The sequence below is a fragment of the Scedosporium apiospermum genome (assembly GCF_000732125.1).
Source record: "Scedosporium apiospermum strain IHEM 14462 chromosome Unknown SEQ_SAPIO_0143, whole genome shotgun sequence".
NCBI classification, from domain to species: Eukaryota; Fungi; Ascomycota; class Sordariomycetes; order Microascales; family Microascaceae; genus Scedosporium; species Scedosporium apiospermum.
Window position 1 is genome coordinate 413,519 of NW_015971844.1, and position 22,219 is coordinate 435,737.

Here is a 22,219-nt window from a genome sequence, read left to right on the forward strand (position 1 = left end):
CCCCAACCCTTGGTATATGGCTCTGTAATCCTTTCAATCACCCCTAGCGACTAATAGTTTTTCCCAACCGACTGAAGCTCGTCACGGAACTTGTCATACCATGACGAAAAGCCGTCAGAAGGAGAGCCAGCCCAGGGCTGCTTCAGCTCAGCGATGACTCCCACGACGTCGGAGATGGCATCCGAAAGATTCTTGTCAATCGAAGTAGGATCGAGTTCGTAAAATGCCATCACCACGTCTTCGTACTTTTGAGGCAGGATTCCCAGGTGCCTAAAGACCTTTTGAAGGGTCATGGGAATCTTGTAGTTCTGTACGGGGAAGGGCGGTAGTGTTTTCAATCGCCTCTTAGAAACTGCTTGACACATGAGCATGGTCAACTTCAAAGAGCGAAGACACTCCTTAAGCCGAGGCCGGATCTTCTGAGTATCGTCGCGCGGGATCAGCTTGGCTGAGTTCATTAGGTCGTCGAGAAGGGCTTGGGCATTAGTCGAGGCATTCAAAGTCTGCAAGCTATCATCGAGGCCGACGGCCGAGTCCGAATCGGCGGCGCCCCCATCTGAGTCTTCGCCATCATTATCGTCATCGTCGTCGTCATCTCGGTTGTCGGACTCCTCTTGCCACTCCGTGAGCTCGTCCACAATATCCTTCAGCGTCAGCCTCGTCTCCTCTATCCGATTGACGAAAAAGGACCCAACTCCAGCGTCGGCGAATCTCGCAAGGTCGTCGCAAATCGACCAGAGAACCCCCGTCATGGGGAGGCTACCCTTGCCGGTGCCATCGGTAGCCGTCTGTCTCTGCTCCTCGGAGAGCACCTTTCCATCGGCGGGAATTTTCTGAACAAACGTCCGAAGCTCTCGAAGCAGCGAGTGGCACTTGAGACGAAACGCCTGGCTAAATATAAAGGTGTAGCCGGCGGGCCGGCAAAATTCGGCGGCGGTGGCGAGAGAAGGAACGGCGCCCGACACGAGCTCGCGCAGGACCTTGGAGATGGCCGTGGGGGTGAACGGCTCGGTGATGATGAGCAGCGAGAGCTTGGTGGTGTGGGCCTTGATCAGGGCGGCCGAGCCCGAGGCGGCCTTGAGACAATCGAAGCCGGGGACTGCGGGCTTGCTGTCGAAGCTGCTGTAGAATTTGGAGGTCTCTTCGACGGTCATGAGGGGCTCGGTCTCCTTGGTGAGTTCGGTTAGAGTGGCCTCGAGCTGGGTTAGGAGGGCAGTGACGCTGGAAACGAGAGCATTGAGCTGCTCAATAGCAGGATCAAGCTTTTCGGTCGTCATGATCGGGGGTGAATAGAATGGGGGAGTTGTGCGAGATGTCGTCGAGAAGAAGGTCGGTCTTACCACGAAGCGGGGTGTTGATGAAAAGCTTGAGAAATATTGATGCCGTCTGAACCCCGCCAAATTTCTGCCAGTATTTTCGTATTGGCGGCCCGAATGGTCTGCTAACAGCTGGCATAAACTGGCGAACCTTCCTTCGTCAACTATGCATTGCAGGTGCAAAGTACCTAGGAAACAACAATGAACGCTTTGTTCACACATAGACGAGCAAAAATATCTGACAAAAAAACATCGACTCAAATGGATTACAGAAATGGATAATATGTGGGTGTTGGGAGACGTTGATGTTATTGAAAAAGTCAAGAAACGCTGCCCCTAATTCCAGTTCCTAATATAAGCGCAATTTCTCAAAGTCCTGCCTGATATTCCAAATGCTATTACAGTTCAACACCTCCAGCATAGACTTAACAAGACTACTGACAGTAACGCCAATACTTGAATTCCGTCTCGAGTTCGGTCTCAAATTCCCCACTGGGGGAAAATACTCGATCGACAATTCCCAGCCACCGCTTATTGATCTTGGTTATAAAGTGAGCCTTCGTGTAATCCCAGTATTCCGGGTAGAAGCCCGAGTTCTCCCAGTCTATAACACCAGATAACTTGCCATTCTCCATCATGACGTTGCGCATGTTAAGGTCTCCGTGAGTAAAGACTATTGGATGCCCGCTGCGATGCCTTACGTCTGGCACGCCTGGGTGTGTCAAGATATCATTGAATTCATCCTCGTTCGCGAAGGGACCGACAAAATCGCGTCCTCGTCCCTGATCAAATGTCAACCCGAGGTTGATTCTATGGTCAAAACACGCTTCTCCGATCACATTGGATATTTTGCCCTCCGCCTCGGGTGCTCGAGGAATTGCACGCAACTCCGTGACGAACTTCCTCAAATCCCTGATGAGAGCTTCAACCTCGGCATCGTCGAGTGTATCAAAACAGAGACCCAGGTGGCAGGCGGGAATTCTGGTCATCACCATGTAGATGTCGTCCGAGTCCGACACGAGGTCCAGGGCACGAGGGACCGCTGTGGTACAGTAACGCGGTATCATCTTTAGAGCATGGTATTCATTGATAAGGCCCTGCTGCCATCGCAAATCCGTCCCTTTGAGGAAGAGACCGAACGGAAGGCGCTGGATCTTGAAGCTTTCTGACGCTGGGTAAATGCGCTTTCCAACGTAGGCTAAAGCTTTGTAGCCGCGCATACGGACATTGCCGGGCATAAGTCTCCAGACGGCGAAGAACGCCACAATGAGGGTCACAGCGAGCCATTTCAAGATAGAGTTGGCTTTGCAGGTTACAGACTTGAGGTATGTGTAAGACTGGTTTTGCTGCCTTTGGAGGATTCCTCGGGAGACATGAATCCATCTGACTGGTTCGGCGAAGTGGTATAGAACTTTGAGTAAATCTTGATCTGGTCCCTCTGTTCCAGATCGGGTTCCGAATACCACCCCTCGGACAAGCCCAAGCTGTGAGAGAATCGGCGGGTAGGCAGGACCCCCTACTAGCACAAGACAAACGAGATACTAAAATGTACGCATCGGACGGATTCGTGTGTTAGATCATTATTGAAGGCTTTGCATTACTTAGGCGGCACGGACCAGGGCTGATGGGGCAGGGAGAAGAATCTCTTACCTCGTGTTGGGTACTATTCATAAGCTCGCACTGAAAATAGCCCTGAGTAAAAGCGGCGGCTGCCGACCGACGGACAAGCCAACAGTTTCGAGGGCTGGTGCGCAATTCTTTATGTTCCTCTAGGACTCGGTCTCGCAAGTCTGGAGTAAGAAAAGCGGTGAGCATGTCGCGGAGCGTCTTCGTGTAGCGGCTCTGGTCACTGGTTAGCGCGCTTCCAGTGAAGAAAATAAAAGATGAACTGTGCTTACCGTATTGATTGCATTGTCCTTGCGTGGGAAGATAGGATACACTTGTAACGGGTCCCAGAAAGAGTGACTTTTCCCTGTCAGGCAGCAGACCCCCCCATCTCGTTCCGCAACCTTTAAGGCAAGACTCTTATCTGTGATGGGATGAACTGGTGAATCGCTGATAACTAAACCCATCCTATGAGCAGAGAGTCTATCGAAGTGAAGACACAATGGAGAAGCTCACAGGATGACACAAGTTTTTTCCAGTCCGATAAGAAACCTTGGAGGCCAGTTCCTTCGCAGCACCTGCTGCGAGAGCACCTTTTTAGGAAGTATCTTGCGGCCACCTCGTTGCCGACGGATTCCTTGACATAGCACTTGAGCAACTCGCCATTCGGATGCGGTAACTTTGCACGGCGGATGAGCTCGAGGGCCAGGGTAGCATAGTTGATGGGTTGTTGGGCCATCGGATCATTACGAGTCATCTTTGATTATTGACACTTGGATGAGAAAGAGAATACAGGGGCAGGGAAGGCGCTGATGCGGTCCTCGAGAATAAATCCTATGCAGGCTGTGAGACATTGGAATTGGACAAGTCTCCTCGATTATGTAAATTCGAGTTCCACGGCAACACCCATGCACGTTCTCGGATCGGATTCGGACTGGGAATGTGAGTCTCCTTGGACTTGTGGAATGATTGGATTGTTTATGAGGCAAAGAAGTGGCCTCCGCCATTGTTTAACATCAGAAGCGGCAAAGTACAGCCAATCTCTCATGTACGACATCGCCTTGCCAAGCATCAATGATCAGTTCTGGCATCGTATCCGGCAGCAATCTTTCTCCTTTCACATCAATATTATCATTGTCTGTGACAGAGATGGTTACACAACATTTCTAAGCCCTGTTTTGGCATTCTTACCATACCCATCACAGATATATACGAAGTATAGTCGAAAATGTTTCCCGAATGTACCTTTTGTACTTGGCTTAGCTTGTACCGGCACCTCAATCGACTTTTTGAACTGTATTTTCCGACCCGAAAAGTACCTCTGGCACCAGTTCAATTTCAAGTACCTTTTGTAAATATCGCCAATTTCGCAATGCACTATCCTCACTGCTTGCGAAGTATCTGTTGCCCATGCCTTCGCACTCGGTTTGGTACCTAAGGATAACCCCTTCCTAGATTTATTCGGCCCGGCGTGCTGCGATTATCCGCATTGATGAGACTCAATCCAAAATCTTGGGCAATGCTCAGAGGGTGAAGTGGCTCAGGTCGGAAATAGTTGCCTGATAGGGCCTGCCCTCGAGCGATAGGCTTGCTCTGTATAGAGGATATCACGGTCAGACACATGATGCAAGGATCTCGGACAAGCTGGACAAGGTTAGATAACGAGAGTTGTTCCGAAGGGACATGCTAGGCGAGAGTAGGAACTTTGATATCGACAGGGGACGCACGAATGGGTAGATAAGGCTAGCAGCAACCAGCCAAGGTAGCAATCCGAGTTCAGGGAATCAGGCCCATTAAAATAGACGAGTCTACATGGCCAGCCGGAACGTAGATTCTCAGAGGTTATGCAAGTTCTCAGCCTAGTATTCCTAGATTAATGGGCTGCGAAGAGCAGATTGTAGCATTGTGTATTTCCTGAAAGGTCTATAAGAGAAACAATGTCCGCCTAGTAACACAACATTAAAATGCGGTCTCCCTGAGGTTCTCGGCACCGAGGTACACAACAAATAAATAAAAGTAGACAGAGGCATGGCCCATAGCCCGGGAATAAGAGGGACGGACAGGTATAGGTAATCGACTATCTACCACTACTCAGCTTAGTCCCTGTGGAAGGCTTGCTTAAGATTCTCATAGAACTCACGGGACATGATATAGGGCATCAGAGCGACAAGAACCTACATGAAACACATGATCGAACTGAGAATAATAACTAATAGAACACTAACCCGAGGCAGAATCTACAAGAGCAACATCAGCGAAAAGACTTCCCGAAGCCCGGGGCGAAGGATTAGGTGCGAGAAGAGTTAAACTGGGCCCGAGCCTCTCCCGGGCCCCCATCCGCCAGAACTGGGGGCAAAGATCTACGATTGAACAGGAAACAGATGACGAATAGGCAACACGGCGGGGGGCTAATAATACGTCATAACGATAGAGACTGCGATCCTCTACGAACGCCCGTACGGAAATCTCTGTTTCGGAAAGACAAAAAAAAAAAAAAAAAAAAAAAAAAAAAAAAGAGACAGAGAGCGGCACCCTGAAGCCGATGGCGAGCTCCTCTTCCATCAGCCAATAAGCTGGAAAACAAAAAGGAACTTCCCTAAGTGCTGAAAATGCTGGCGGCCTGGTGGTAGCCGTTCGTATCGGGAAGGCGCAGGGATACTTGATAGAAATAGGGATGTCTGCAGAAGTTGTGCCGTTGTCACTCCCCTCGGAAAAGAGCTCTAACACCAAGAGGTGCCTGCAATTCCAAGAGAATCCGGAAGCATAAACTTCACCCACCCGATTAAGGTCGGTTGTGGGAGATTAGGTGTCACTTAAACTGCAATGGATAGATGTAAGTATAAGTGAGGGTCCCACGCCTTCAGAAAGTGGACAGTTCTCAAGACTATATCATTCGACGGCCAAGTCAAGACAGGTATCCTCTGATAACTTCACCTTTCTTTTATTTCATTTAATACGTGTTCTGGTAAAATGGCGACTGGTCCTGGAGATAATATCCAGAAGTTGTCTCTGTACGTCTCGCTCTATGCTCGCAGCATACAAGGGGAGTTTGTAAGGTTACTCGTGTTTCGTTCCACATACCCTTCCTTGACTAACAGAGCACAGCATTGGGGATTACTCGTCACGGACTCTCAGTCCAGAGGGACTCTCCATCATGCGAAAGATAACCCCAGTTGGCAGTATGAGAAGAAGATTGCAAAGGTGGACAACTCGGCCACTTTGGTCTGCCTGGTTCGGATAGGCTCCGTGACCAGTGTACACGATGCCGAGTCCGTCATGGAGAGCATCCCAGCTGATGGGAAACCTTCCCAGAGGACTGGGGAAGAGTTCAACTGTGGGACATGGGCGAAGGATTCACTCGTCGCCCTCGACTCTAAGGGAGTTATCCAACTCCCACGGGATATTGGTGAGCATCTAGATATCGTTACTTATGTATACCCTTCTCGGTGACTGACGATTTTAAGTTAGACTCGCTCCAGAATAGTGTGATTGCTTTGGGCATGAAGCATTCCCGAGCTGCTGAGCTTGGAAAGGGGCCTACGGTCGTAAATAGCCTAGGCTCCACATGAAGCAATTTCATTATTGTTGTTATGAGGTGCTACCGGCCGTCTCTTTCTCTATTGTTCTGCTCCAAGTCCTCTACCAAAGGGACTGCTTGAGTGTGCGGTGGTGGGTTTTAATCGTTGTAAATAGCCGCAGTCAGTCCATTTGGTTGAAGGGGACCCTCTCAAAACACCTATCTCAAGACGTGAAAGGCGCTCGATACTTTGAATAGTTTCGTGGACGTCCAATCCCGCCAACGGCCTAGTTTGGCGGCCTGTCATCTCTAATTGCACCAAGCCCACTAAAAACCATTATGCAACAGTAGCACATCTCATAAGACTAATTTTCGTCCGTATGTCAATCCTCCTAACATCTGGGCCTGTGGAAAACCGGCTCCTACCTTCGAAAATCATCGCTTCGCATTTTTCAAAGACCATATGAGATACCTAATTAAGATCGCTAAGAGGGAGCTGCCACCAAGAGCGGGCGAAAAGCACCGGGGTGTCATTTTGCAGTGCCTAGAGGTGATTTCGGTGTCGCAAATGACAGTAAGGAAAACTTGAAGCTGCGTTGATGTTCTGGAAAGGACAGCTTGGGGTACTTTGAAATCGCCGATGCGGAAGATAGAACAGGGAGGGGGAGTCTTCCGTCTTCTCCTCTTATTCGGATACTTGTCACACAGCATTCACCGCGAGGGTGTAGCTGAAGCTGTGACACGCGCTTCCTGCGCGAGTGAATGCCCAGCTACCTCTCTTCGTACTACAATGCTGCTCTCCTGGTAGCTGGATTGGTAGCATTGGAATTGAACGGGAAAGTTGACACGGGGATCGCCTGTTGTGGCAGGAAACGAAAACTCTAAAGTAACTAGAAAGTCGGCAAGAAATGCTCGACTTGCGCTGGCAAAAAAAAAAGTAACCGTTTTTGGAAGTCTACCGAAAATCACACATCTGCCACTGTCCGGCGAAAATGGCTGCGGCAGGACTTCAATAACAAGAAATCCGGAAACGTACGGTCAATTGAGACTGCTTTGGAGTAAGTCTGCCGTGGGGGTGCTCGTCTTGTACAAACGCCACTTCCCGGCAACATTTGAGAATAGCGAGAACGGAGTCGTTGATATTGCTAGCGGAAGCGCAGACTCTCAAAGATCATGAGACGGCCAGGGCATCCCTGACTGAAATATCGCGATAGAAATGGGAACAAATGGTGGCCAATGGTCCGAAATAACTCCTGCCAGAAACCGCTGAGATGCTGGCATGAATCCCGTTGATCAATGGAATACGGGAGCGGGCGCACAATAGAAGCCCCTCACGGAAAACGAGGCCGAAGTAAGCACAGTGTCACAGCATTTGTGTAGGTTATGCACTTTACGTGAAGGAGTCAACAACTGGAATCCTATGTCCTGAGAATGAAGATGGCCTCCATTCAACACCATATCGTCAATTGAACGAACGACTGAACCGAGTAAACTGCAAAAGCTGGCTAAACTTGGAAGAGGAAGGAAAAAAAGGAAGGAGGAGGGAGGGAAGAGGGAAATAAGCCTCCCGTCTCGGCGGACAACGTGTGCCCGTTCCCTGCAGCGCTTATACCCATCAACGACTTCAACTCGGGGGTTGGCGAGGTCCCGTCCCACGACAGACAGGCTCCGCAGTATCAGTCATGCCATGACGATTCCTATCCCAGCGCCAACTAATCGGAAATAACGTCTGGAAAAATGGAAGGCAAGAAAAAAAAAACCAAATTTCCATTTCTCATAGCCCATATTCCAGTCTTCTATGTTCTCATAGTTTCAAGATCCCGATGCTAGAGTAGATCGACGTCGGCTTAGGGTTCTAGTCTGATGTAAGCAGGCCCCCATCAAACTTTCCCTACGAAGTACGAATCTATCGATTGTTGTATAGTGCCGATATTTACCCGTAAGGTCCACGTTTCTATTGTGAAAGGTGCAGTCTACAAAGTACAAGTTGACACTATTCCAGGGACGACACGACGCTATTCCTGCAGCTTTGCGACACCTCCCCTGGTCCGACATTGACGTTTTGACGGAACGCTCATTTTCTCTTCAGCACCTGCCTGGACAGGCTATTTCTTTCTCTTCCCGATGAATATTAGTTTTATCTGAACCTATCATGCAGCAATTGGTTGTTCCTGTGGTCGTCGGCACTCTTGCCTCGTTCGGGGCCGCCTCTGGGAGCTTGCCTCGGGGCGTAAGCCCAGATTGTAAGCTTCCCCTTTCCACGTCAAGTATCCGTCACAATGTCTTGATCCTATTTCCCACTCGGTTACTCTCTACAATCTCTTTTGACATCCTCTTGAATTTTAACTACTAAAATTCTACTCAATCGTTACGTCAACTAACCAGAAGGGGAATTTCAGTCGCCAAGTTTTACGAATCAAAGGACAGCTTTGCGTGCATCACCCAGCCTTCCATCAAACTCGATGTCAAGCAAGTCAACGACAACTCGTGCGACTGCCCCGACGGCTCCGACGAACCTGGCACCTCTGCCTGCGCCCACCTAGATCCGCTCTCTCCGCCGCAGCCCCTTCCCGGCTCTCCGACCGGCTCGACTAACACCACCAATGCGCTTCCCGGCTTCTGGTGCGTTAACAAGGGCCATATTGGCGGATACGTACCCTTCGCTTACGTGAACGATGGAGCCTGCGATTACGAACTCTGCTGCGACGGTAGCGAGGAGTACTCTGGCGTAGGAGGCGTCAAGTGCCCGAACAAGTGCGCCGAGATTGGCAAGGAGTACCGCCGCATTGAGGAAGAGAGGCGTAAGTCCCTGGAACAGGCTGGTGCTGCCCGCGCCGAGCTCATTCGCCAGGCGAAGCAGGCAAAGAGGAACGCGGAAACTACGATTGTCAACCTTAAGGGGGAGATTGCCCATCTGGAGCTCAAGAGGATCGAGCTGCAAAAGAAGTACGACGAAACTGAGCGCGTGGAACGTCGCAAGGTCGTCAAGGCTGGTGCTGGTGGCGGCAAGCTCGCCGAGCTTCTCGAGCAGTCCAAGATGCGAGTTGAGGAGCTTCGCGACACCCTCGAGCTGGTGGTTGAGCAGCGTAATGAGCTGCGGACCAAGGTCGCCGATCTTGAGGGTATCCTGAAGCGCTTCAAGGAGGAGTATAATCCCAATTTCAACGATGAAGGTGTCAAGCAGGCTGTTAAGTCCTGGGAGGATTATGCCGCCAGGATTGCCAATGAACATAGCGAGATCATTAGCGATGCCGAAGTTAGGGATGTGCTCATCGAAGATGGAGAGATGAACGGTATTAACTGGAAGGACTTTGAGCCTTCGGATGATGATGTTGCTGATACGGATATCAGTATGTCTCCTTCTGCTATTCATCCTCTCCTTCCTCTCACCGCCAAGTGCTAACTATCTATTTCTAGTCTACAAGCTTGAGGCCTATGCGCCTAGGTTCATCCTCGACTTGTTCTACAAGCAGATGGCAGCCTTGCGCCAGTGGCTCGTATCTAACGGCATATTGGCCGACTCGGGCACCACGACCACGGAATCCCCCGCAGTCAAAGCCGCGCGCGATGCTCTCAGCGCCGTCGATCGTGAAATTACTTCCAAGACCTCGGCTCTCAAGAATGAAGAGGACGATCTCGAAAAGGACTACGGTCCCGACGACGTCTTCAGGGCCCTCAAGGGCAAGTGTGTCAGCACCGACGCCGGCGAGTACACGTATGAGCTCTGCTGGTTCCAAAAGACGATGCAGAAGAGCAAGAAGGGCCATGGAAACACAAACATGGGCGACTTTGCCCGAATCGGCCGCGAAATGTCCGACGAGGAGGAACGCCTCGACGGTAAGGGCTTGGGCACTGGCGAGCGCATGGTCCTGAGGTACGAGAACGGGCAGAGCTGCTGGAACGGCCCTAGGAGGCGGACGGACGTGTGGCTCGCTTGTGCTGAGAAGGAGGAGCTGTGGCGCGTGTCCGAGTCGGAGAAGTGCGTGTATAAGATGGAGGTCGGCACGCCAGCTGCTTGCGAACCTCAGGGTCCGGCTGCTGCTCCCTCCGCTAAGAAGGGGAAGGATGAGCTGTAGATAGATGGTGGCATGGCGTGGGAGTTTTGTTTTTCTACCAATTGAACGCAAAAAATTCATTCTCACCTTTGCTTGCATATATGCGAGAAGAGCGTTTAGACGGGGAATGTACACATTTACTATACATTGGGTATCATCTATCCGAGTCGTAATTTTCGCAAAAGAACCTTGTATGTCTAAACTCCAAAAAAGAGATTGCCCTGCCATCTTATTTACCAAGTACTGCTGCCAACTTCCGCCGCCTGCTCAGCTCATCCTGTTCAGCCAACACCTTGGCCGTCAGCGACGATGCCATGGCATTGTTGATGCCACTGAGCCTGTCGTCTTTCTTGGCAGCTTTACGTGACCTCTCGCCGTTGTGCTCACCGCCGTTACTCTCTGCCCCGTTCACCTTTTCACTCTCACCCCTCTTCCTCTTCTTCTTGCTAGCCTTCTTATCCTTCTTCAAGCTATGCGCCAATCCCTCGTCCTGCAACCTCTCAATCCTTACCAGCAGCCTCGTCGTATCCACCTCCGTCGTCGGCAAAATAGGAATCACGTTATCCTCCTCGAAAGCCTCGCTACAAACCGGACATGTCCTCTCCCCAGGAATCTCCCGAATCGCGACCTCCGAAAAAGCATGCCCGCACGGCACTAAATAAACAGCCCTATTCGCGGCGCCGAACTCCTTGAGCGAAATCGGACACGCCCACCTCGCCTTCTTCCCCTCGGGGGGTACATAGCGCTTAAATTTTATCCGCACGATGTCGCGCAGCGACTTGATACCCGTCGACGCGAAGGAGATATCGCCGGCGCCGATTTCGGCTTCCTTTTTATTATCGTTCGAGGAGTCGGAGTCGGAGGGGATGAGGGCTTTGAGGACGGATTCGTAGTTGTAGAGGCGACCGCGCCAGTCGGACACGGCGTTTTCGAGGTCGAGGGCGTCGCCGGTTAGCGGGCAGTGGGTCCAGGCGTGGGTGAGGGATTCGAGGGCTGTGGCTTTGAGCTCGGAGACGGTGGGTTGGCGGGTGGCGGATTTGACGAGTTCGCGGCGGGTGGGGATTGAGCCACCGTCGTTACCCATGATGGTGGAGGATCGCGCTTGTGGAGGATCGCGCTTGTGGAGGTGAGATAGATAGGATTAGTGGTAAAGCAGCGAGCTGCGATTAATATATGGACTTCCGTTGACCTTAGAAAGTAGCTAAAGGGAAGTGGTTGATGTCGCGAAAAGAGAATTGACAAGTCCGTTGAGGGTGGCGGAGATGCAGGATTCAAGATAAGATACGAGACCACCCATGTTCGTCCCACACATGTAAATATTCTTGGCTGCTTCAGCATAGCTTATGTCAGCATGTTGGGTGAAAGTTCCGCTTTACACAGGGACATGTAACTGGCCCAATTCACGTGATTATACATACGTGAGCCCAGAGGAACGCCCATCCGGGGCCCATATACTTTGTATCAAGTATTTCGTACCACTGGATCCAGGTTCCCGACTGGCGACGCCAGCCGTCAAGCTCCAGCAGCTCCAGACTCCAGTTGGTCCCGCGCTTGATTCCTAAATTCATTTCATCGTTTCCTTGAAACCCCGACCCGAGCCAGGCTTGATGCTCTCTCTTGTTCATCGTCCTGCCATTGTCGCCGACACACCACTTCTTTTTCTCTAATGACTTCTTGAGCCTTCTTCGTCTCTTGGCTGCACTCCCTGTGCAGTTGAGGAATCACAAGACAGAGTTATCTTCACGAGCCAACCTTCTCTCGATCCGCCCTTCTTCTTTACGACCAAACCGCTGCCGAAGCCATCGCGACTTGTCTAATTTCATCCTCCCCACCTCACATCGAAGTCCTCCTTTCAAACATCAAACCATCTCTAAATCCTACAAACTCAATCGACAGCGTCATTGAAAAGCACCTCCCTCCATAGTGCTACAAGTCCATGTCTTCCTTTTTCTTCTAGCTTGCTGTTGATGAGTAGCTGAGGAGCCATGCCGCAGCAACAGCTCACGCAGCAACAGGTGGTTGCGCTGGAGCGGCTGGACGTCATTGCGAAGGAGCTTCGGTCCAGGTAATTCCGTCTGCTCCTCGAACTTGGCCAGGCCTTCCCGCTTTCCCGTCGACTAACTCTGTGCTCTAGAACTTCTGATGATGTCCGCAGACGGGCCGCAGCGCAGCTGCGGGAACTTGTAATCGTCTGCCACCGAGGTTTGTTCTTTACCCCCATTCGACTCTGCCCTGTCGCCCTCTCTCGCGCATTATCCCTCCCGGCTGCTAACGTACTCTTCCCCCAGACCTCTCCCCCGAGCACTTCCATGCCTTCTACACAGCCGTCAACAACAGAATCACACAGCTCATCACCCATGGGAGCGATTCCTCCGAACGACTCGGCGGCATTTATGCGCTTGACGCCCTCATAGACTTCGAAGGTGTTGACGTTGCGCTGAAATATACGAGATTCACGCAGAACCTGAAGACCATCCTCCGGGGCAAGGACATCAACCCCATGCAGGCGGCTGCTATGGCTCTCGGCAAACTGTGCCGACCCGGCGGTACCCTGACCTCAGAACTAGTCGAGGCCGAGGTAAAAACGGCCCTCGAATGGCTGCAGTCCGAGCGGATCGAAGAACGACGATATAGTGCCGTCCTCGAGCTCCGAGAGTTGGCTAGGAATGCCCCGACCCTAATGTACAACTACGTGGGCCTCATCTTTGACCTCATCTGGGTCGGTCTCCGCGACCAGCGCCAGCTCATCCGCACTACTGCTGCCGAGACGGTTAGCGCCTGCTTCAGGATTATTAGGGAGCGAGATCAGGAGCTCAAGCAGACCTGGATGAACAAGATGTACACTGAAATGAATCAGGGCCTCAAGGTCAACTCTGTCGAGTCTATCCACGGCTCGCTTCTCGTGCTGAAAGAGCTCCTGGAACAGGGTGGAATGTACATGCAAGATCGGTACGACGATGCCTGCGATATTGTCTTCAAACACAAGGACCATCGGGATCCCACGATACGAAAAACCATCGTCCTTCTTATTCCTGACCTTGCGAGCTATGCTCCTGCTGCATTTGCGGGCCGATACCTCCACCAGTTTATGCTCTACTTGACTGGCATGCTGAAGCGAGACAAGGATCGCAACGATGCCTTCCTTGCTATCGGAAACATTGCGAATTCGGTCAAGAGTGCGATTGCGCCGTACCTCGACGGTGTCCTGATTTACGTATGCGAGGGGCTCAGTGTCTCTTCTCGAAAGAGGGGATCTGTCGACCCGGTCTTTGACTGCATCAGTCGGTTAGCAGTGGCTGTGGGCCAAACCCTGAGCAAGTACATGGAGGCGTTGCTCGATCCAATCTTTGCCTGCGAGCTTACACCCAAGCTCACGCAAGCGCTCGTCGATATTGCCTTCTATATTCCTCCCGTAAAAGCGACTATCCAAGAGAGGCTCCTCGATATGCTGAGCATTGTGCTCTGCGGCGAGCCATTCAAACCCCTCGGCGCACCCCAGCCGAACACGCTCAACTCTTTACCAGTCGTCCCTAAAGACTCCAAGGACCCCCAAGCCTACGAGCATAGGAAGGCTGAGATCAAATTAGCCCTCAACACTCTGGGCAGCTTCGACTTTTCAGGTACTGAAGTGCTTTTCCCTTCTCGATATCAGTTGAATCTACCTCCGCCACGGCGGTTTGAGCTTACCCCAGGGCAACCACCTCCCGACAGTCAGAGCCATAAGTATGGCCAAGGCGGACGGGCTCGTAACAATTCGGCCTTCTCTTCAGTGAAGAAGACTTTTGGCCTGAGCGCGTCTGATAACCCTGCGCATCGTCGGCTCCAGAGTCCTGGTTCCCGCCTGACCTCCTATTTTCGTCAATCATGCCAAGGATCGGGTCCTACAAAGTCCTAGGTGGACAGCCCTCCAATCCGGGCTTTGACCCCCACTGCACCTGTACCCCAGCTTTCTGATATCAGCTTCACCTCACTTGGCCTGTCGTATCTGACAAGCTCGCCGCTTCCTAACGAACCCAACGGAAGAGGGAAACTAACACACCTTCAAGGCCACGTCCTGAACGAGTTCGTACGCGACGTCGCCATAAAGTACGTCGACGATGATGATCCCGAAATCCGAGAAGCAGCCGCCCTTACCTGCTGTCAGCTTTACGTGGAGGACATCATTGTCAGCCAGACCAGCCAGCATGCCTTGCAGGTTGTAGGTGAGGTGATTGGTAAACTACTTACTGTGGGAATCTCAGATCCTGAACCAACCATTCGGCGGACGGTGCTCGCTGCCCTCGACGAACGATTCGATAGGCACCTCGCCAAGGCTGAGAACATTAGGATCCTTCTCCTCGCGTTGAACGACGAGGTGTTTGCGATTCGCGAAGTAGCTATTTCAATCATTGGACGCCTGGCCAAGTACAACCCCGCTTACATCGTTCCCTCGCTACGCAAGTCTCTGCTCCAGATGCTTACGGAGCTGGAGTTCTCGGATGTGGCCAGGAACAAGGAAGAGAGCGCGAGGCTGCTAAGTCTGCTAATTCAGAACGCCCAGGGCCTGATTCGGCCGTACGTCCAACCCATGATCGCCGTCCTGCTACCCAAGGCGAGCGACGCAACGGCGTCCGTGGCCGCGACCATCCTCAACGCGATTGGCGAGCTGGCAACTGTCGGCGGCGAGGACCTTTTGCCGTACAAGGATCAACTTATGCCGCTCATCATTAGTGCGCTCCAGGACCAAAGCTCGAACGCGAAGCGAGAAGCCGCCCTCCATGCGCTTGGTCAACTGGCAAGCAACTCGGGATATGTCATTCAGCCTTACCTCGAGTACCCCGAACTGCTCGAGTTGCTGCAAGGAATCATTCGATCCGAAGGCCATCACGGACTTTTGAGGCAGGAAACGATCAAGTTGATGGGTATTCTGGGCGCTCTGGATCCGTACAAGCACCAGGTAAATTCCGACTACCATAGCCTTGTCCGACAGCCGACCTTCGCGACTACATACGCGGATATCAACATCATCCAACAATCTCTGTCTGAAGTCTCAGATGATGAAGAGGGACATGACGAGCTGTCAGACCCTTGCACATTCGCATCAATTAGATATCCCAAGCACAGCATCCCCCTACCGCCCATTTACGATGGGGTGGATGGCCGAACCCCAAGAAACCTTTGTCGTTGTCGGACTAACAAATCTCTATCATCTTAGCAGGTTGAGGAGCGCACTCCGGAATTGCAACGACGAGTCGAGGCCACCCAAATGACCGACATCTCCCTGATGATGACGGGGTTGATGCCTTCGAACAAGGAATACTACTCGACTGTTGTGATTAACGCTCTCCTGCAGATTCTGAATGACCCTTCCTTGGTCCAGCACCACGCCGCTGTGATTGAGGCGATTATGAATATTTTCCGCACCTTAGGACTCGAATGTGTTCAATTCCTCGATCGGATTATCCCCGCATTCCTCCACGTTATTCGGTCATCCACCGCCCAGCGGCTTGAGTCCTACTTCAACCAGCTCGCGACGCTTGTGAGCATTGTGCGACAGCACATTCGAAACTACCTGCCTGATATCATTGAGATTCTCGAGGAGTACTGGAACACGTCGTCCTCGCTTCAGACAACGATCTTGCAGCTAATCGAAGCCATCTCGAGGTCCTTGGAAGGCGAGTTCAAGATATACCTTGCTGGTCTGTTGCCCCTGATGCTCGGCGCCCTAGAGCGGGATGCTTCGACCAAACGAATCCCTTCTGAGCGAGTCCTTCATGCGTTCCTGGTCTTTGGATCTAGCAGTGAGGAGTACATGCACTTGATCATCCCTGTAATCGTGCGTACCTTTGAAAAGCAGGGTCAGCCGATCTACATTCGGAAACTTGCGATTGAGACGATCGGAAAGCTTTCGCGAGAGGTCAATCTCAACGACTTTGCGTCTAGAATCATCCACCCTCTTACCCGCGTCTTGACCCTTGGCGAATCCTCCCTGCGGATTGCGGCTCTCGACACACTTTGCGCCCTTATCCAAGGACTCGGCAGGGAATACATTCCCTTCATGAGTTCCGTTAACAAAATTCTGGCAAGCAATCAAATTCAGCATCAGAATTACGAGCTCCTCGTGAGCAAGCTCCAAAAAGGAGAGCCTCTGCCTCAGCATTTGACCTCCGAAAGGCCTGCGGACCAGGTGGACGAGCCTCTGTTTGGTGATCTGGCGTCTAAGAAACTTGAGATGAACCCCGTGCACCTCAAGGCCGCATGGGATACAAAGGGCAAATCGACGAAAGAGGATTGGCAGGAATGGCTCCGGCGATTCAGCACTACGCTCTTGAGCGAGTCGCCGAACCATGCCCTCAGGGCTTGCGCGAGCTTGGCCAGCGTGTACCTGCCTCTTGCCCGGGAGCTATTTAACTCGGCGTTTGTGTCATGTTGGGGGGAACTTTATGAGCAGTTTCAGGTATGTTTTACCCACAGGAGGTCTTGAGCAAACGATTTATTGGCGGAACTAACTTTTCTTATGTTCTCTAGGACGAGCTGATTCAAAATATTGAGAGTGCTATCAAGTCTGAAAATGTGCCTCCTGATCTGCTTGCACTTCTGCTCAACCTCGCCGAGTTTATGGAACATGACGACAAGGCCCTCCCTATTGATATCCGCGTCCTCGGTCGGGAGGCCGCCCGCTGCCACGCATACGCCAAGGCCCTTCACTACAAGGAACTCGAGTTCCTTCAAGACCAGAGCAGTGGCGCCGTTGAGGCTCTTATCGTTATCAACAATCAGCTGCAACAGTCCGACGCTGCCATCGGTATCCTTCGACGCGCACAGCTGTACAAGGACGGAATCACTCTGAGGGAGACCTGGTTCGAGAAGCTCGAGAGATGGGAGGAGGCCCTCGCCTTCTATGATAAGAGATTGGAAGATGCCGAAAATAACAACGAGGCCGTCCCCATCGAGGTTATTATGGGCAAGATGAGGTGTCTACACGCCCTCGGTGAATGGGATACCCTCGCAACTCTCGCGAACGAAAAATGGCAGTCAGCGACTCCTGACCTACAACGCCTTATCGCCCCGCTTGCTACGGCCGCTGCATGGGGTCTGGGCAAGTGGGACTCGATGGACAATTACTTGCAATCCATGCGACGCTCGTCGACAGATCGCTCATTCTTTTGCGCCATCCTCGCTCTGCACCGCAATCAGTTCCGCGAGGCCCTCAACTGCGTCCAGCACACGCGGGAAGGGCTGGATACTGAGCTCAGCGCGCTCGTTAGCGAATCGTACAACCGGGCTTACCAGGTTATCGTGCGCGTGCAGATGCTTGCCGAGCTCGAGGAGCTTATTGTCTACAAACAATGCGATGAACGCAAGCAAGCGACCATGCGGCGTACGTGGGAAGCACGACTCAAGGGCTGCCAGCGCAACGTCGAAGTCTGGCACCGAATGCTTAGGTTGCGGGCCCTGGTCATCTCACCCGCCGAGAATATGCACATGTGGATCAAGTTTGCGAACCTGTGCCGCAAGTCTGGCCGGATGGGCTTGGCCGACAAGTCACTCAAGCAGCTTGTCGGCATCGAGGGGTCCCTGGAGTCGGTCCTTCCTTACTGGGGAGACCGACAGCAACCTGTGCACAATAGGAACATTCCCGCTCAGGTCATCTACGGTATCTTGAAGTATCAATGGGATCTCGGTGTGCAGTCTGGCGGTATCAAGAACAACGACCTACCGTCCAGGGCTCTATACTCCCTTCGAAAGTTTACGCACGAGACGGCGGCTCGATTGGAGCACATCAAGGACCAGTTGAGCGCTCAGGCGCCCAATGGGTTCGAGATCTCGAGCGATTTCAATTTCCAACATCCTCTTGACCCTTCGGTGCTGAGCCCTCAAACTCACAAGGCGCTTCAGGACCAGACGGTGCTGTTGGCGAAATGCTACCTCCGACAGGGTGAGTGGATACGGGCGCTTCACCGCGATACCTGGCACCAGGAGCAGGTTCGGGAGGTTCTGTCAGCATACTCGGCGGCTACAAAGTACAACCCTCGTTGGTACAAGGCATGGCACGGGTGGGCGCTCGCCAACTTTGAAATCGTCAACCAGATCACCTCTCGTGCCGACAGAGAGCACGTTGGCATTGACCCGGCCATTATTCTGGACCATGTCGTTCCCGCCGTCCGCGGATTCTTCAAGTCTATTGCCCTGTCTGCAGGGAGCTCGCTGCAAGACACACTGCGTCTTCTGACGCTTTGGTTCGCTCACGGTGGCAGCGTTGAGGTCAACTCGGCCGTTACCGAAGGTTTCGCCAACATTAGCGTCGACACCTGGCTCGAGGTAATTCCTCAGCTCATTGCCCGCATCAACCAGCCCAACAGGCGCGTGCAGCAATCGGTTCACAATCTCCTGGCTGATGTCGGTCGAGCGCACCCCCAGGCCTTGGTGTACCCGCTTACTGTGGCGATGAAATCTTCCCAGAGCTCGATGCGGTCTAAGTCGGCCGCTCAAATCATGGATAGCATGCGTCAACACAGCGCCAACCTCGTCGCACAAGCTGAAATTGTCAGCCAAGAGCTTATTCGGGTCGCGGTACTCTGGCACGAACTTTGGCATGAGGGTCTGGAAGAGGCATCCCGCCTCTACTTTGGCGATCACAACATTGACGGCATGTTTTCCGTTCTCGGCCCCCTCCACGATCTCCTAGAGCGAGGACCAGAGACACTGCGAGAGATATCGTTTGTCCAGGCCTTTGGTCGCGACTTGACGGAGGCGCGGGAGTGGTGCCGCCAGTACCAGACGACGCAGGATGTCAACGACCTCAACCAAGCCTGGGACCTCTATTATCAAGTGTTCAGGAGGATTTCCAGACAGCTTCCGCAGGTGACGTCTCTGGAGCTCACCTACTGTTCGCCCAAACTCCTCGCAGCCAAGGACCTCGACCTTGCCGTCCCCGGAACGTACCGCAGCGGTGCGCCGGTCGTCAGGATCCAAGGGTTCGACTCGACATTCACGGTCATCAACTCGAAGCAGCGGCCGCGTAAGCTCAACATTAGCGGCAGCGACGGCATCTCGTACGCGTTCCTACTCAAAGGCCACGAGGATATCCGCCAAGACGAAAGAGTTATGCAGTTATTCGGCCTGTGCAACACGCTCCTCGCCAATGATTCGGAGTGCTACAAGCGCCACCTCAACATCCAGCGCTACCCTGCCATCCCCCTGTCGCAAAACTCAGGTCTTCTCGGCTGGGTTCCCAACAGCGACACGCTTCACGTGCTTATTCGCGAATACCGCGAAAGTCGCAAGATTCTCCTCAACATTGAGCACCGCATCATGCTGCAGATGGCGCCTGACTATGATAACTTGACGCTCATGCAAAAGGTGGAGGTGTTTGGTTATGCGCTGGACAACACCACGGGTCAGGATTTGTACCGCGTCCTCTGGCTCAAGAGCAAGAGCTCGGAAGCCTGGCTCGAGAGGCGTACCAACTACACGCGGTCGCTCGGCGTCATGTCGATGGTGGGCTACATCCTGGGTCTCGGCGATCGCCACCCATCCAATCTCATGCTTGACCGTATCACGGGCAAGATTATCCACATTGATTTCGGCGATTGTTTCGAGGTTGCCATGAAGCGAGAGAAGTACCCCGAGCGAGTGCCGTTCCGACTCACGCGTATGCTCACATACGCCATGGAAGTTAGCAATATCGAGGGTAGCTTCAGGATTACGTGTGAACATGTCATGAGAGTTTTACGGGAGAATAAGGAGAGTGTGATGGCTGTCCTTGAAGCTGTGAGTGATCTATCCATATTTATCCGTTCTTTTTTCTTTCCCTTACCCTTTTCGTCCCATATTTATTACTAACTTTTTGGTTCAGTTCATCCACGATCCCCTCCTAACCTGGCGTCTCACCAACACACAAAGTCCCGCCGGACCCTTCCAGTCGGCACGAGAAGCCGCGATCGCGGGCCCGCATGGCGGCCGTGGTCGACGAGCTTCGGTCCTCGACGGTCGCCCGCAAGATCTCATGGCCGCCCAGGCAGGGATGGACGGAATGCCAACCGGCCTCCCCAGCACGCGATCCCGGGCTAGGACCAACTCATCTGTCGCGCGAGACGGAGTGGTCAACGGCAACAGCAACGGTCACACCGACGTCGTCGAAGTGCAGAACGCTAGGGCTCTCGAGGTGCTCGACCGTGTGCAGCAGAAACTTACGGGTCGGGACTTTAAGAACGCCGAGGAGCTAGATGTGGTTAGTCAGGTTAATAAGCTGATCATTGAGGCGACGAAGCTGGAGAATCTCTGCCAGCATTATATTGGATGGTGTAGCTTTTGGTAGAAGGGAGGGAAGGAGTGGGATGGATCTCGGGCGATTCTTCCAGGCCATGGCCTCTTTTTTCGTTGCCTTCTTTTTCTTTTTTTTTTTTTTTTTTTCTTTTTTCCTTGTTCTTTTCGAGCTTGGCGTAGCTCTTTCACATTTCTAATGTGTAGGAGGAGGATGATTCTATTTTCTCGAGTTTTGGGAGGCATTTTTTCCCCCTTGGCCTTCACGTCTTGCGAACCTATCTTTCCGACCTATTTGATAATAGATGAAGGAACGGTACTGAGGGAAGAGCGCGAGGGGGGAGTGCATTTGATGGCATAGCTGTTGGCGTTTGAGGTTATAGGACTCCTTTAGCTACTATATATCCAGTTACGTTTTATCGCCATATGAATGAATTACTTCTTATTCTGATATTTGAGTGAGCTTCCTTGGTGATGTGGTTAATGGAGTTCGAAGAAAGTCTCAGAGTAAACACGGATCAACACGTACGGGTTTGTACGGACAAACGCATGACACTGCAACACTTGGACTCGTCCGGCCCCCACGGGAGAGTGTCGAGGCTCATTTCTCTCTGAGTGTTTGCTTTCGACCTAAGTAGGCCGATGTTCCATGCCCATGCGCGCATGTTGGCCGTTATTCCGGCATGCCGGCGAGAGCAGCTGCAGAGAAGCCGCTGTTTGCTGACGCGCCCACACCTCCTTGGAAGCGAACTTGACCATGCCAGTCGATGAGAGTGTGCGCCGAGTCGAAAAGTTGCTTGCCTACATTCCCATTCTGTGTAATTGTTGGAAATAGTAGTTGAGATGTATTCAGAGGACCAAGTCGTTTTGCAAGGTGGATGAATCTTGAATGAGCAGCGAATAGAAGACTAAAGAAGTCGTGATATGCATTTCATTTTGCCCTCATCGGCCCAGGCGTCTTTGCAGGCCTGCATTCTCGTGGTGGGATTGGCTTTGGGAAGGGAAAAGAGCAAACAATTCCCTTTTTGAGACCATCACTTCTCTTATTGACTCTGGTGTTAGTATATACAAACGGAATCAAGAGAACAAGGACTGTCATCTCAAGCTCCTTCATGTAAGCCAATTCGATACCTTCTCAGGATGTCTTTTCTTGTAACAACCTCTCTTCGAGGCCATGATGCAGTTCTCTTTGGTTGCTATTAGCAGTATTGCTATTAGCAGTATTGCATGCGAGAGGAGAACATGTACTCCTCATGTACGGATTCATGCACATTTGAATAATGGCAATATTCGTTGGTGTTTCTGTATCTCGGTCGCTCCTGCAAACGGAAAATAAGTATTATGCCTGCTTTCTGCACGGCAGGTGCATCCTAGACTTATCCTCGACCCATCCTCGACTGAGATGGGAAGGGAGTACCTTCCCTCTCAAGAAATACTCTCACAGAGTAGATTCTACAAACCCTCGCTTTCTTCTTTGGGTT

General features: G+C 52.1%; 4 protein-coding genes and 2 pseudogenes across 4 annotated transcripts; 3 read left to right on the forward strand and 3 right to left on the reverse strand.

The window, feature by feature from the left end:
* Positions 1–50: 50 nt before the first annotated feature.
* Positions 51–1,277, reverse strand: SAPIO_CDS9408 (annotated as a pseudogene; the record flags this gene model as incomplete).
* Positions 1,278–1,750: 473 nt separating this feature from the next.
* On the reverse strand, positions 1,751–3,678 carry SAPIO_CDS9409 (uncharacterized protein; the record flags this gene model as incomplete). Its single annotated transcript, XM_016790819.1, has 2 exons — positions 1,751–2,703; positions 3,438–3,678. The coding sequence occupies 2 exons, from the start codon at positions 3,676–3,678 to the stop codon at positions 1,751–1,753; spliced, it is 1,194 nt and encodes a 397-aa protein (XP_016639329.1).
* Positions 3,679–5,891: 2,213 nt separating this feature from the next.
* SAPIO_CDS9410 (uncharacterized protein) lies at positions 5,892–6,490 on the forward strand (the record flags this gene model as incomplete). The annotated part of the gene is made up of 3 exons (XM_016790820.1): positions 5,892–5,972; positions 6,027–6,327; positions 6,390–6,490. The coding sequence occupies 3 exons, from the start codon at positions 5,892–5,894 to the stop codon at positions 6,488–6,490; spliced, it is 483 nt and encodes a 160-aa protein (XP_016639330.1).
* Positions 6,491–8,590: 2,100 nt separating this feature from the next.
* Positions 8,591–10,514, forward strand: SAPIO_CDS9411 (uncharacterized protein; the record flags this gene model as incomplete). Its single annotated transcript, XM_016790821.1, has 3 exons — positions 8,591–8,681; positions 8,838–9,788; positions 9,856–10,514. 3 exons carry the CDS (start codon positions 8,591–8,593, stop codon positions 10,512–10,514), a joined length of 1,701 nt encoding a protein of 566 aa, XP_016639331.1.
* Positions 10,515–10,722: 208 nt separating this feature from the next.
* Positions 10,723–11,577, reverse strand: SAPIO_CDS9412 (annotated as a pseudogene; the record flags this gene model as incomplete).
* A 901-nt stretch (positions 11,578–12,478) lies between these two features.
* On the forward strand, positions 12,479–20,793 carry SAPIO_CDS9413 (Target of rapamycin; the record flags this gene model as incomplete). Its single annotated transcript, XM_016790822.1, has 7 exons — positions 12,479–12,558; positions 12,628–12,695; positions 12,782–14,320; positions 14,540–15,429; positions 15,688–16,929; positions 17,001–20,246; positions 20,332–20,793. 7 exons carry the CDS (start codon positions 12,479–12,481, stop codon positions 20,791–20,793), a joined length of 7,527 nt encoding a protein of 2,508 aa, XP_016639332.1.
* Between the last annotated feature and the right edge of the window lie 1,426 nt (positions 20,794–22,219).